This window comes from Nelumbo lutea, chromosome 3, assembly GCF_056320005.1.
Source record: "Nelumbo lutea isolate HS-2025 chromosome 3, American lotus-T2T, whole genome shotgun sequence".
NCBI lineage: Eukaryota > Viridiplantae > Streptophyta > Magnoliopsida > Proteales > Nelumbonaceae > Nelumbo > Nelumbo lutea.
In genome coordinates this window covers 1019585-1033958 of record NC_142686.1, presented here as the reverse complement: position 1 = coordinate 1033958, position 14374 = coordinate 1019585, and the positions used below count along the sequence as shown (strand labels likewise).

The following is a 14374-nucleotide window of genomic DNA, read 5'->3' as shown; positions in this document are numbered from 1 at the left end:
TCAAATTTTCAAACAGTAACATTTTTTCTCCACCTATATCTGCCCTAACTCTAACTCTAGATCTGAAGTCCCAAAACTAAATAATTCTTTCAAGATTTTTAACTCCATTCAAACCAAACCAAAACCAGAATAAAAGGAATTCAGTGAGTGATCCTTCCGTTCAATCAAACAATAGAAAAGAGAAGGTTTATTAGAACCCAGTGAAAACAAGTTCTAGGGATCAAAAACTTAAAATAAAAGGAACCAACCTGATAACCTGAATAACAATGGTAGAAGGGGCATACACATGGTTTCAGTCCATTCCTGCATAGTAGAGCTATAAAACGGGCTATGTTGGGCTGGCATGGCATGGCCCATGGCTCGTCCCAGGCCATGCCTCCTTCCCTTGGGTTATTTTGTGGGTTAGTCTGATATGGCTCACAGCCTGAACCTACACGGGCCCATGCCATGCCATGAATAGTGGACCGGGCTAAAATTATTTATTTAAAAAAATTAAAAAATCTTAAAATTTTTATTTTATATAAATTTTGATGTATACAATTGTTTATATATACAATAATTAAATAAAATAGTATAATAAAATTGAAAGTAATTGTCTATTTTATTAATATAATAGTATATATATGGGTCATGTTGAGCTGCGGGCCATGGGTGGCATGGCTCGCAGACTTAAAACCCTAAGCCCGGCATGGCCTATACAATTATGCCATACCACAGCATGATTCATGAACCATCAGATCAGGCCGGGCTGCAGGCGACATGGCCTGATTTACACTTATATGCTGCAGAAGAAGCCTCTATACTTGTCAGTTGTAAGCAAAAGCAAGCACCTTCAACGTAAGTGATGCATGACTACAACTCTAAGTTTATAACTATATGCTAATACACAACCCTAGCAGAAGCATTGGCGGTGTCCACTTATAAAAAACATTCCATAATCGATTAAACGAAAACATCTACAATGGCATTCTTTGTTGTACTTCTGCTGTTGCTCGGCTGCTGTGCTAGTATTAAACAATTCTTTTTAAATACAAGCATTGTTTGACATAAATCTTCGTCTTAACCAAGAAAGAAAGAGAAAAGAGTCCAGCATGTAATGGAATTTGGTATGGATATGATTCATTCTTTTTGTCAAAGCCAGATTCTTGGCCTGTTGAGTGTACATGGTGGACCTGTAGTTTGGAGATACACGTACGTGAGGGCCGGGTACTGATTTCAACTACCAAATTAAAGAATTGAAAAAGATAATGCTATACAGAGAACAGGGAATCCAAGACATGGGCTCGTAACAAACCAGGGGTTCAACGAAGCATCCACTTTCTCAATCAAAGGAACTCTGAAGATGCTCATGGATGCTGCTGCATGTCAGAGATTGATTTGATCAGCTTCGGAGAGGACCATTTCTCCAAATCGAAGAAAACTCGATCTCATAACCAACGACCTTTCTTTTTTTTTAGCAACAGAGTTTCATAGTTATAGATTCTTTAATAGCATAGTTAGTTACTTGGGCGTGGCAACATCAAGCAGAGCTGAACAGAGGCTCTTGCAGCAATGGACTGAAACCATGTCTGCCCCTTCACCTGCATTTTTGGGTACTCAGTTGAGACTTTTCAGAATCTAATCCTCTCTTCACCGATGGTGGCCTCTCCGAGTGGATGAAAAATTTCAAATTAATTTGATTCTGAGTAAATAAAAATTTAAAGAGCAATGAAGGGCAAAATCGATCGCAAAATGGTAGTTTTAAAATTAAGAAAAATTATACATGTTACATGACATCACATACGAATGGATTATAACAACATGGTAATGATAATCCATTGTCAGAAATGTCAAGAATATTTTAAGTAATTTATTAAACAGTAGGATATATATTTGTATCCATTTGCTAAACCATAAAATAAGTGCTTAACCATAAATTAATTATGCACTACACTAAGCTTTTGAACAGGTGTTTAAATATTTAAAAATTTACATTCTTTTTTTTTATATGTTTTGAATATAATAAGTTAATTAAAATAATTTTATGCTTTTTCAACTTTCAATGTGCCTTGCCGAATCATATAGAGGGTCTATTGCAGCTCACAAGTCAGAAAAGTGGTGTGGTTCGAGCTCGTGTGGTTCTGCCTCTTATTTTTATGTTAAAATGCCGGTGGTGGCCGACGAGCCAGCTGTAGCTGAGAAGGTGGTTCTGCCTCCCAAATCACAGCATCAAACCTGTGTAACTGCATTAGGTATTGTGTAATACAAGACAAATGCCCTCTAAGATTATACCAAATATTAAGCCTAACCGTTGTAGTAGAAACCTGAAATCAAATCCCACTGTTATCATCAGGATTGGAAAGGTTAAAAGGGATGCATGGTGATTGGGGATGGATTACCCGATTGTGTAGCACCTTGAAATATAAACCAAACAAAGGTTAAAATGCGGGAAATTGCATGATGCCAAATGCATTTTAAGAAATGTCTAAAGAATGAAAGAAGGAAGCACGGCCTGTGCTGTTCCATGCCATGCCGACCCCTTAAAATATTTCAAAAAATGAAAGAAGAAAGCACGGCCTGACTCGATCCGCACATTAACACGGCACGAGCTGCACCCGATTTACACAATTACACCTTTGTATGCAAATCTAGAACATTTGCATTAGAATGCCGCTGATAGATGATCCAATGGTCAAAGGGTTGGAATGGATTTGACAATTACGAAGATCGTCAGCTATGACTATGAGTTGAGTTTGTAGCAATAACAAGTGAGAACATGAAGCACATGTAGAGAAAAGAAGATGGTATTAATGGGCATGAATACGATCACTCATCAGATTCAATCAACCTCAGGAGTAGTCGGGACTCGGGAACATAGAAATTGAAATTTGGTAGGAGAGAATGAGATGCTAATCTCCACACATCCAACCTTTCTCCTCATCAACAACTGCAAGACCTCTAAACAACTCCAACAGGTCCATGCCCAAGCCACCACAAGGGGCCTCATGTCTCTCTACCCATCACTAATTCTAACCAAGATCCTTTACACCTTCTCACTCCTCGACCATCTCACCACCACCTCTCCACACTACCCACTACGCATCTTCAACCAAATTCCAAACCCTTCCACCTTTTGTTACAACACCATCATCCGGGTCTACACCCTCCTCTCATCTCCTCTCTCTGCCCTCTCTCTCTTTGCTAAGATGCGCCGCCTATGCATACCTCCCGATACTCACACCTTTCCCTTCGTCCTAAAGGCGTCTGTTCGCCTCCGTGCGCTTGCCCTTGCCAAGACCCTCCACTCCCAAGTTATCAAATTCGGTTTCGGGTCGGATCTGTTTGTCCTCAACAGCTTGATTCATGTTTACTCGGATTTGGGTTCCATGACTGATGCATGCCAATTGTTCGATGTGACTCCCCAAAGGGATGTCGTCTCTTACAATTCCATAATTCATGGCTTCGTGAAGGCCGGCAACACAGGCCGGGCACGCGACATTTTCGATGAGATGCTCGTAAGGGATGACGTGACCTGGGGAACCCTTTTGGCGGGGTATGCCCAGATGAACCAATGCAAGGAAGCGATTCGACTCTTCAATCAGATGCTCGCTTCAGGGCTGAAACCTAACAACATTGCATTGGTCTCTGCTCTCTCTGCGTGTGCACAACTCGGGGCACTTGATCAAGGAAAGATTATACATAATCATATTGAGCAAAACCAAATTCGATTAGATGCATTCTTGGCGACTGGCTTAGTGGACATGTATGCCAAATGTGGTTGCATAGACCTTGCTAGAGAAGTCTTTGAGTCGAGTGAGGAGAAGAAACTATTTACGTGGAATGCAATGATTGTCGGGCTTGCCATGCATGGAGACGGGGAGTTGTCACTTGAGTATTTCAGGAGAATGAAGGAGGCAGGGATTAAGCCAGATGGGGTAAGCTTCTTGGGGGTCTTGGTTGGGTGTAGCCACGCGGGTCTCGTCAATGAGGCCCAACAGCTTTTCAACGACATGGAATGCGTCTATGGGCTTCCCCGAGAGCTGAAGCACTATGGATGCATGGCTGACTTGCTAGGACGGGCTGGGTTGATCAAAGAAGCAATAAGAATGATACAGGGCATGCCAATGGAGGGTGATGTGTTTGTCTGGGGCGGTTTGCTAGGTGGGTGTAGTATCCATGGGAACGTTGAGGTCGCTGAGATTGCTGCTAAGCACATAATGCAGTTGGACCCTGAAGATGGTGGGGTCTACTCAATCATGGCAAACATTTATGCTCATGCGAGGAGATGGGAAGATGTTGCCAAGATAAGGAAATTGATGGATGCTAGAAGGGTCAACAAAAGTGCCGGTTGTAGTTCAATTCAGTTGGGCGGAGTTACCCATGAATTTGTTGCAGGGGAAAGATTACATCCTCGGATTGATGAAATTTATTGGGTTTTGGATGGAATTCAAAGACAAGTGTTTGAATCATACTAGAAAGCGTCATTTTTTTTGTTGATAAATAACCATTATAGTATAAATATGCATTGAGTGATATTATTATAGGATTTGGATCTAGATATGTAGACTAGTGCTTCCTACCAAATGATCTCTAGTCTTAAAAGTGTACTTGTTTTGCACTTCAGCTGCCTATGAATCATGCACCATTGTGCGTCTTTAATTTCTTGTTCTTGTCTAATGGCACAGGGTTAAATTGGTTATCGTCTTGGTTCTTGTCTAAACATGTAGACATCTGGGACGCCTCCAGTTTCAGCCTCATAGAGCTCACGTTCTGTAGATTTTCTCTCATCACTAATCAGTCAAAAACTGTGTATAATCCTTGCCGTAGATTTTCTATAGATCAGTTTTGGGGCCATTACCCGGTATTGGTCCTGGTTATCCGTCTTGGAGGGGTGAACTGGATACTCTGATCACTTTACAGAGTATCTTATAGTAAGGTTTATTTAGAGAAGTAATCTTTTCAAGATAATTTGTGTTCCATATGAGAAACCTTCATTCTGACTAGGTTGGTTCTAAAGTTGATCCATAATAGCATTTGTTGCTTCAGACTTGCAGAAGCTCAGTTTAACAATAGGATGCAATTTCTGCAATGTGTTATGGTAGTAATTGCTGATATATAATTTTGTGGGCATTGTTATTCCTTCGCCTGTCATGCTTATATCCACAACATACCAACAGGAACTCATCTAATTGAAGTGGCTGGCCTCGGTAACTTGTTTACTGCTTGTGTATAGTCGTGTTTCATATGGTACCAGAGACCAGAGTATGGAATTTATCATTAATGAGCAGGTACTGTTTTCAGGTTTCAAAGGAGGGGCTAATGGCATATGACGCAGAAAGATGAGAGTCTGGTGCAGAAAGATGAGAAACCATAGTTACTCTCACCGTTTACCCACGCTTGGTTAAATTTCTGCAAGTCCATAGTTACTCCATAGAGATTTCTTCACTCTGACATGGATACGTCATCCATTTAGGAGAGTCCATGCAACACCGAGTATCACATGATATAGGTGTTAACATAAGATTGGGCCTTCAACTCACAGTTTTTAAGCTGTATGGACTATGGAGCACACTTTTGCTTACTTTCTAAATCATTTAATACTGAAAATATTGGAATCTTTGCTTTGGTAACTGCTAGGAAGTTCCACTTGGCAGTTGGCACAACTCAGTAACATCAGGAAGCTTTCAGGAAAGTGTGGCTCTTTATAGGAGAAGTTTTAATTACTAAAGCACAATCTATTTGGTTCAATCCAAATTTCTTAGCTAATAAAAGCCTTGTCAACAATCCTGATACTTGACTTATTCTTCACAGGAGGCCTGTAAAAGCTGCTTTAGCTGCTACTGCAGAACATCTGACTGGCTTACTTCCTAATCACCTGGTTTATAGTCAAGCTCATGAAACAAACTTGATGAGGGCAGATTTGGCCCTCCAGTGAAATTGTGACACGTGACACCTCGTGACAACTAGGAAAACACCCAGCCAACAAACTTACGAAGTTGGTGAGCCACCCAGGCACCAGTCTGGCCGGTCTGGTGCATCCTGCGCGCGGCGCGCGCGGCCTGCGCAAACTGCGCACGGCCTGCGCGAACTGCGCGCGGCCTAGCGCGTGGCCTGCGCGACCTGGCTGACTTGGACCAGCCTAGCGCATGATCCGGCCAAGCCGCCCACCGACAAACCTGGCCTAGACACTGACCTGCCGACTGACACAGGCACCAGCTTGACGACCTGGTCTAGACACTGACCCGCCGACTGACGTAGGCGCCCCCCTGACAACCCGGCCCCGGCGCCGACCTGGCCGTCTGACACAAGCGCCAGCCTGACGACCTCGAGGAGTTCACCACCATACCCCGGTTCTGACAGGATGCGACGAGTCTTACCGTTTGGAGGCTTTTCACCCACCTAACCCGCGAGGACTCCGGTATATAAAGACCTCACCCCCCAAAGGGGAGGGGGATGAAAAAAGGGAAGTAACCCTGCTCTGTAGCTCTCTCATATTATCTTCAAAGCTCTCTACAATAAGAGTGCTAACTTAAGCGTCGGAGAGCCCCCATCGGGAAAATACCCCCGGGACCTCTGATTCAGTTCTCGCAGGTCCTTCAGCTCCCGCCGCCTACGAAGAGGAGGAAAAGATGGAGTTCTCGGAGGTCCCTCAGCTCCCGCCACCTACAAAGAGGAGGAAAAGATGGAGTTCTCGCAGGTCCCTTAGCTCCCGCCACCTACAAAGAGGAGGAAAAGATGAAGTTCTCGTAGGTCCCTCAGCTCCCGCTGCCTACAAAGGAAAGAAGACCACCTCATGCTGAGGGCAGTCGGATTGCGCCGCACCAGGGAGCTCTAGCATTCTCTAAGTCACCGGCCGCCTAGTAGGTAGTTCGCTACCAGGCAGTTTGCCACCGAGTAGCTCGCCACCGGGCAGTTCGCCACCAGGCAGTTCGCCACCAAGCAATTTGCCACCAGGCAGTTCGCCACCAGGCAGTTCACCACCAAGCAGTTCGCCACCAAGCAGTTCGCCACCAGGGAGCTCGCCACCAGACAGTTCGCCACCGGGCAGTTCGCCACCAGGCAGTTCGCCCCCAGGCAGTTCTCCACCGAGCAGTTTGCTAGTAGGCAGTTCACCACCAAGTAGCTCATCACTAAGGCACGCCACCACCGGGTCAAATAACGAGGTACTTAGCCAAAAAATTTTACATCACAAAACATTGGTACGTGGCCAAAAATGGTTACATCAATTGGCGCCGTCTGTGGGAACACGCTACAAAAAGCTAAGTTCTCATCTTACAAAAGCTAAGTTCTCATCTTGCCAAAACTAAGTCCTCACTTTTTAGAAATTGAAGCTATCACTTTATAGTTTACATTTTTTATGAACTTAGAGACTATGCAGGGAGCTAACGGACTAAGTAGCTCTACCAACCTTACTTTCAATTCAGATAATGCCACATCAGTCCTCTCCGCAAGGTACCCCCTACAAAGATGAGCTCTTCGTGGCTTCCGCGGGAGTTGGTGGCCAACTGACTACATAGGCGCCCTTACTGGTCGAGCCTTCCAAGGCTCCCGTGTGAGGTGGCAACCTAAAGCTAGTAGTGCTGCCCTCGAAGGTCGAGCCCCTAGTAGCTTCTTGTAGGAGTAGGTGACCGGCATTACGAAGCTGATGCAGGCCAAGCCTACAGGCCACATTGCTACTTAAGACCCGGTCGCCTCTCCAGCATGGGCAAAGTCAGAAAAGAGTAAACCACTAGTCACTCCAAAGCCTACGGGCCACATTACTACTTAAGACCCGGTCGCCTCTCCGGCACGGGCAAAGTCAAAAAAGAGTAGACCACTAGTCACTCCAAAGCCCGACATGGGCAAAGTAAAAAAAGAGTAGACCACTAGTCACTCCAAAGCCTATGGGCCACATTACTACCTAAGACCCGGTCGCCTCTCCGGCACGGACAAAGTCAAAAAAGAGTAGACCACTAGTCACTCCAAAGCCTATGGGCCACATTACTACTTAAGACCCGGTCGCCTCTCCAGCACGGGCAAAGTCAAAAAAGAGTAGACCACTAGTCACTCCAAAGCCTACGGGCCACATTACTACCTAAGACCCGGTCGCCTCTCCGGCACGGGCAAAGTTAGAAAAGAGTAGACCACTGGTCACTCCCAAAGCTTACGGGCCACATTACTACTAAAGACCCGGTCGCCTCTCCGGCACGGGCAAAAGTCAAAGAAGAGTAGACTACGAGTCGCTCCCAAAGCCTACGGGCCACACTAATAATTGGATCAGCACTTACTAGCTCATCGACTTATGGGCCAAAAGAAATCTACTCCCTTCGTTGAGTTACTATCAACTCGGGAGTGGGGGGCTATTGATGATGGCAGATTTGGCCCTCCAGTGAAATTGTGACACGTGGCATCTCGTGACAACTAGGAAAACACCCAGCCAACAAACTTATGAAGTTGGTGACCCACCCGGGCACCAGTCTGGCCGGCCTGGCGCGACCTGCACGCCGCCTGACGCGCGCCTGTGCGAACTGCGCGCGGCCTAGCGCGCGGCCTGCGCGAACTGCGCACGGCCTGCGCAAGCTGCGTGCAGCGTGCGGCCTGCGCGACCTAGCCGACCTGGACCAGCCTAGCGCATGATCCGACCAAGCCGCCCATAAGGCGCCCACCGACAAACCTGGCCTAGACACTGACCCGCCGACTAACATAGGTGCCAGCTTGACGACCTGGTCTAGACACTGACCCGTCGACTGACACAGGCGCCGACCTGACGACCTGGCCTAGACACTGACCCGCCGACTAACGCAGGCGCCCCCCTAACAACCCGGCCCAGGCGCCGACCTGGCCGCCTGACACAAGCGCCAGCCTAACGACCTCGAGGAGTTCACCACCGTACCCCAGTTCTGACAGGATGCGATGAGTTTTACCATTTGGAGGCTTTTCACCCACCTAACCCGTGAGGACTCCGGTATATAAAGACCTCACCCCCCAAAGGGGAGGGGGATGAAAAAAGGGAAGTAACCTTGCTCTGTAGCTCTCTCATATTATCTTCAAAGCTCTCTACAATAAGAGTGCTAACTTAAGCGTCGGAGAGCCCCCACCGGGAAAATACTCCCGGGACCTCTGATTCAGTTCTCGCAGGTCCTTCAACTCCCACCGCCTAAGAAGAGGAGGAAATGATGGAGTTCTCGGAGGTCCCTCAGCTCCCGCCACCTACAAAGAGGAGGAAAAGATGGAGTTCTCGCAGGTCCCTTAGCTCCCGCCACCTACAAAGAGGAGGAAAAGATGAAGTTCTCGCAGGTCCCTTAGCTCCCACTGCTTACAAAGGAAAGAAGACCACCTCATGCTGAGGGCAGTTGGATTGCGTCGCACCAGGGAGCTCCAACATTCTCTAAGTCACCGGCCGCCTAGTAGGCAGTTCGCTACCAGGCAGTTCGCCACCAGGCAATTCGCCACCAAGCAGTTTGCCACCAGGCAGTTCGCCACCAGGCAATTCGCCACCAGGCAGTTCACCACCGAGCAGCTCGCCACCGGGCAGTTTGCCACCAGGTAGTTCGCCACCAAGCAGTTCGCCACCGAGCAGTTCGCCACCAAGCAGTTCGCCACCGAGCAATTCGCCACCAGGCAGTTTGTCCCCAGGCAGTTTGTCCCCAGGCAGTTCTCCACCGAGCAGTTCGCCAGTAGGCAGTTCACCACCAAGTAGCTCATCACTAAGGCACGCCACCACCGGGTCAAATAACGAGGTACTTAGCCAAAAAATTTTACATCACAAAACATTGGTACGTGGCCGAAAACGGTTACATCAAAACTGGTTGAGAAGAAACAAACTGGTCTTTGAAAATTGCTTAGAGAATTCTGTGCTGACTCTCTCTTATATTAATAGAACCATGCAGGAATCAAATCTCTTACAGCAGCAAGTTCCAACATTGGCCCCGTTGAGGATTTCCAAAATTAGATCCAGCCTTGGTCCCCGAGCTCACCACGCAAGTTTTGCCTACATTTGGCTTGATGGCAGCTTCATCAATGGATCCTATGCAGGAGTTGGTATCGTAATTTTGAACTCTAATGGTGGTTTTCTGGCTGCTAATTTAGAACACTACATTTGGACTGGTAGTGTTTTGCCTTGCTCAGCTCTTTTCTCTGAAGCCGCTGCAATCTTCTATGCGATTTGTCTCACAAAGGAGTTGGGTTTCCACAATTTCAAGCTTTTTTGTGACTGTTCTGGTCAACACTCTAAATCTTGGGCCGGACTATGCATCCAATGAATTCTATCCTCTGTTTCAAGAGATCAAAAACAAATTGAGAAGCTTTAATAATCACTTTTGCTGGAAATTTGTTAGGCGCTCAAGTAACTCTTGCTCATTTTCTAGCTAGTAGAAACTGTACTAAGGGGGAGTGGTTCTTCTCTTCTCCTTCTTGCCTGCAGGGATTCCTTTCTCAGTTTAATTTCTCTTCTTGTATCCAGAATTCTCTTTCAGATTTAATGGATTAACTTCATTTCTTACTGAAAAAAAAAGATAAAAAAAAAGAAAGCTGAGCTAATACCCATTTGATCAGAGCCTTTAATTTATTGTCAGAATACTGTATGCTTTATAAAACATAATACTAAACCACAGGAGGAAAACATTGAAACATGTTTTTGAAACCAGAAATTTAACAGTGTTTCTGATTCCAGTTTTGGAAAAAAATACTCCATGCAGATAAATATCGTGTTTTCTGTGCTTTTGTTTTAAGAATCATAATATGGGACCAAAAAAACATGCGGGAGAAGTGGAGAACATCCCTAAATGGATGACTGATGGGTTTTGAGTATGTAGATTGTCACTATGTGATTTTAATTTGACTATGAGTTGTGATGATGTTTTCGGTTTGATTCTTATGAGCAGGGAAAGGTTTCTCCTTTGTCCATAAACGGTGTCAAGCAACTACAGTATGCATTCTCACCTTTGGTGTTGGAGTGGCCAAGGTAGTTACTTCTGATATTACATACACGATACATTATGTTTATTAACTTCTTATGCCTCTTTTCTTAACTATTCTATTACTTGTTCTCTGAAACATATTAATCAACAAATTTGACCTTTGAAAATTATAATTTGAAGGCTGTGTCTAAGCAGTCTATAAGCAGATTGATCTCGAAAAAATTATATTTATTTTTGACTAATGACCCTTCTATTTTAATTCATCAGATGAAGAAATGAGAGTCTTGGGAAGAAGAAACAAGAACTCTAGAATGTAAGTTCAAGTTGAGAGTTTTCACTTGTTTTCTATTTTCTTCCTCCTTTGGTGGGTCCTTCAGGTGGCAATTCTTTACTCAGCCTGACAAGTGAAAATCTAACCCCTTTTCCAGGAAAAAAAATGCATATCTGGTAATTAATAAACCTGATAATAAATACCAACCCAGTCAACAATCCATCGATCCAATTGGTTGAATCTTTCACTCATCTGACTCCTTCAATGGGTTACCGTGTTTTTTGTCATTTTAATTTATCATAATGATGGCATCATATGGGTTGACACTTGACACATTGACTGGATGGTTGAACCGGTAATCCATTGATCCGGAGGCAAAGTGATTTAACTTCCGAGCTAGGTTTTAAAACAGTACTGTCATAATTATCATATTACCCATTGCTGAAAGCATGGACTGGATGCAATTGAATCATGTTTGTGCATGGGATTTAACTGTCTGTGTCATTACAAGTAGAGAAGTAACAGAATACATGTTCATTTAATCCTGATATCCTTCTCTCCATTTCATTTGATAATACATTCTAATTACCTGAGGACTTAAAAAAACATAAAGATCCGAAGAGGTTTAGGCTCACTCATCAAACATCATTTGGCAAACGACATCTCAAGTATTGGAGTGAGCACCGTTTGCTTCATTGGCCTGTAAGTTCTGCAGAAGAAGTAATACTATCTCTTGCCAGTATTTGTTAGATCTTTTAATTAAAAGAGTTGTACTAAAATTGCAATCTTGTGTAGGTCTGTTTTATTCGACAATTCTATGCGTCTGTTTCTAAAATCAATTATTTCACTCTTCGCCACAGATTCATTATGGTAACTCCATTATGATTTTAATATGTTTCTGGTTGTTTATCTCTCTCTAGACCCATTTTTTTCATAAGGTAGTTAATTCAACTTCCAAAGGTTTTGGAGAAGAGATGTGAATGCAGCTTTACAGGTGATGGCTCAAATAAAGGATTCAGGATGTTCCTATCACCATAATGGATCCAGGATGCACCAGGAAAACCTCCCCTGACTATTTTGATGTTCTCTAGAAGTTTATGAAGCATTGGTCACTTGAAAAATAGCAATGCAAATCAGATTTCTAGAACTTGATTAGAAGAGCAAATCATATTACCAGAACTGATTGTATTGAATTCTTGTTTCAGGTTTCAGTCTCATAATTAATGAAATGCTATTTTTAGTAAAAAAAAATCAATATGCCATCATGAAATTGATTTAATAATTTTACGCTTTAGGTTGAAGAGGGTGCCGATTGCTATTATTATTTAAAAAAAAAAGTAAAAATTTAAGCTGGAGGTCATAGAAACCACCGCCTTTGGCAAATCAATATGCCTAAGTTGTGGTTTATACTGGATCTATGCCACCATCTTTGATGAAATAAGACTGGCGGTTTAGTGAGATGACAATTCAGTCTAAGCTGGCGGTGGATTTGATTACATAATTTAACTAAGGTGGCAGTTTATTAAAATGACAAATGGATCTAAGCCGGAGGTCATAATCACCGCTTTGAATTGAAAATAGAATTGAACGACATCAATATTGGCAGTCTTAACCACCACCCTTAATGGTGCTAAGGCGGCAATCAAGAAAAAAAATCGTCGTCCACCATAATCTGTCCCGACAGTTGTGGTTGTCGGCTTACAATGCCTAGGTCGGCGGTCAGGACCGCCACTATCATTGGACCTATGTCAGTGATTAGAAAGTAACTGTCGTTTAGCTTATTTTGTCCTAGCGATTTCGACTATCGCCTTGGATTATTTGGGCCAAAGATTTTTTTTTTTGATAAATCGCTTTTTTTTACATTGTGCAGACGATTTTCTGAAAAACCGCTGGATTGTGATTGGTTGGACCAAGTTCTTAAGGCAATGGGCTTTATCTATGTTAGCAGCGGTTTAAAAAGTTAGGTTGGTGGATTGGTGTAGGGGTGTACAATTGGTCTGTTTGGTTCAAACTGAGGACCTAACCAACTATTTGGTTTTATCATTTCCTCTAACCGAATTATATTTTAAAAGTTAGAACTGAACCAAACTTAACCGAATTTAGTTTGGTTGGACCCTACTTCCACTTCCACATAAAATGACAAGTATTTAATAAGTATTATTAATAAAAAGTTAAAATGGCCCCCAAACTCAATGGTTTTAATTAATTAACTATTAATTAAAAGTTAAAATAACCCTAAAGCCCAATGATTTTAATTAATTAGCTATTATTAATTAAAAAACTAAAATAGACCCCAAGCCCTATACCAATGGGAAATCGACGAATTGGCCATTTTCAAAAATAATTAATGAATAATGAATAATTAATGACTAATAGACAATTAATAATGAATCTAGGTTTTAATTAACTATTATTAATTATTCATTGCGAAATATAATAATTAATTAGCATAAAATATTAATATTTAATATACTTAATTAAATAACAACATTAATTCGGTTTTCAATTTAGTTTGATTGAAAATTTTAATCAAATTGAACCAAAACCAAAAACTGAGTTTTTTAAAAAATAAAAATCAAATTGAACCGAACCGATAGCCGAATTAGCTTATTCAATTTGGTTCAATTTAGTTTTTGGCTTATCAACCAAATTTGAACACGCCTAGTTTGGTGACCGTCGGCCTAGATCATTTTCCTTGTAGTGAACGAAGAGGGCTTGGCCATTGGTATAAACTAGAAAATCATTTAGAATCGACAGTGGAGTGGGTGACTCCATGTTGTCCATGCATGCATTGGATTCTTATTTTTTCACATAGTGCCAAAAAATTTAGGAAAATCTATGGTTTGTTCCCCTCAAAATTTTTATCGATTTTCTGAATGTATTGTCACAAATCCCCAGTTATGTTACAATACACCCCTCCCCCGAATTGTGATAAATTTTCAGAAATTCAAAAAAACAAAAAAACCTTTAAAAACTCCAAAATTTTAATCCATGTAGAGGCCCAGAAAAGGAGATACTTTTGCTGTATGGCATGATAGCAACGACCTATGAGAGCTCACATTATGTGGAGAGTCCACCTTTTACCCTCCACTGTAGCAACACCACCAGAAGAACCGCTACCACGTTATCATCTTATCCCCTCTGTTATTTTTCCACTCCCTCTTTCCCTTCATCCACGAATGGCAATAGAATCAAAGATAAAAAAGAAAACAAAAAGACAGGAGAG

The 14374-nt window shown here is 42.9% G+C and overlaps 1 protein-coding gene across 1 annotated transcript; it reads left to right on the top strand.

The window, feature by feature from the left end:
* Positions 1-2108: 2108 nt before the first annotated feature.
* Positions 2109-4638, top strand: LOC148862285 (Pentatricopeptide repeat (PPR) superfamily protein). Its single transcript, XM_088974895.1, has one exon. It carries the CDS (start codon positions 2886-2888, stop codon positions 4452-4454), a length of 1569 nt encoding a protein of 522 aa, XP_088831021.1. The 5' UTR covers positions 2109-2885; the 3' UTR covers positions 4455-4638.
* Positions 4639-14374: the final 9736 nt, after the last annotated feature.

Coding starts and splice junctions, on each gene's coding strand:
- LOC148862285 (XM_088974895.1), top strand. CDS start 2,886: ATGCTAATCTCCACACATCCAACCTTTCTCCTCATCAACAACTGCAAG.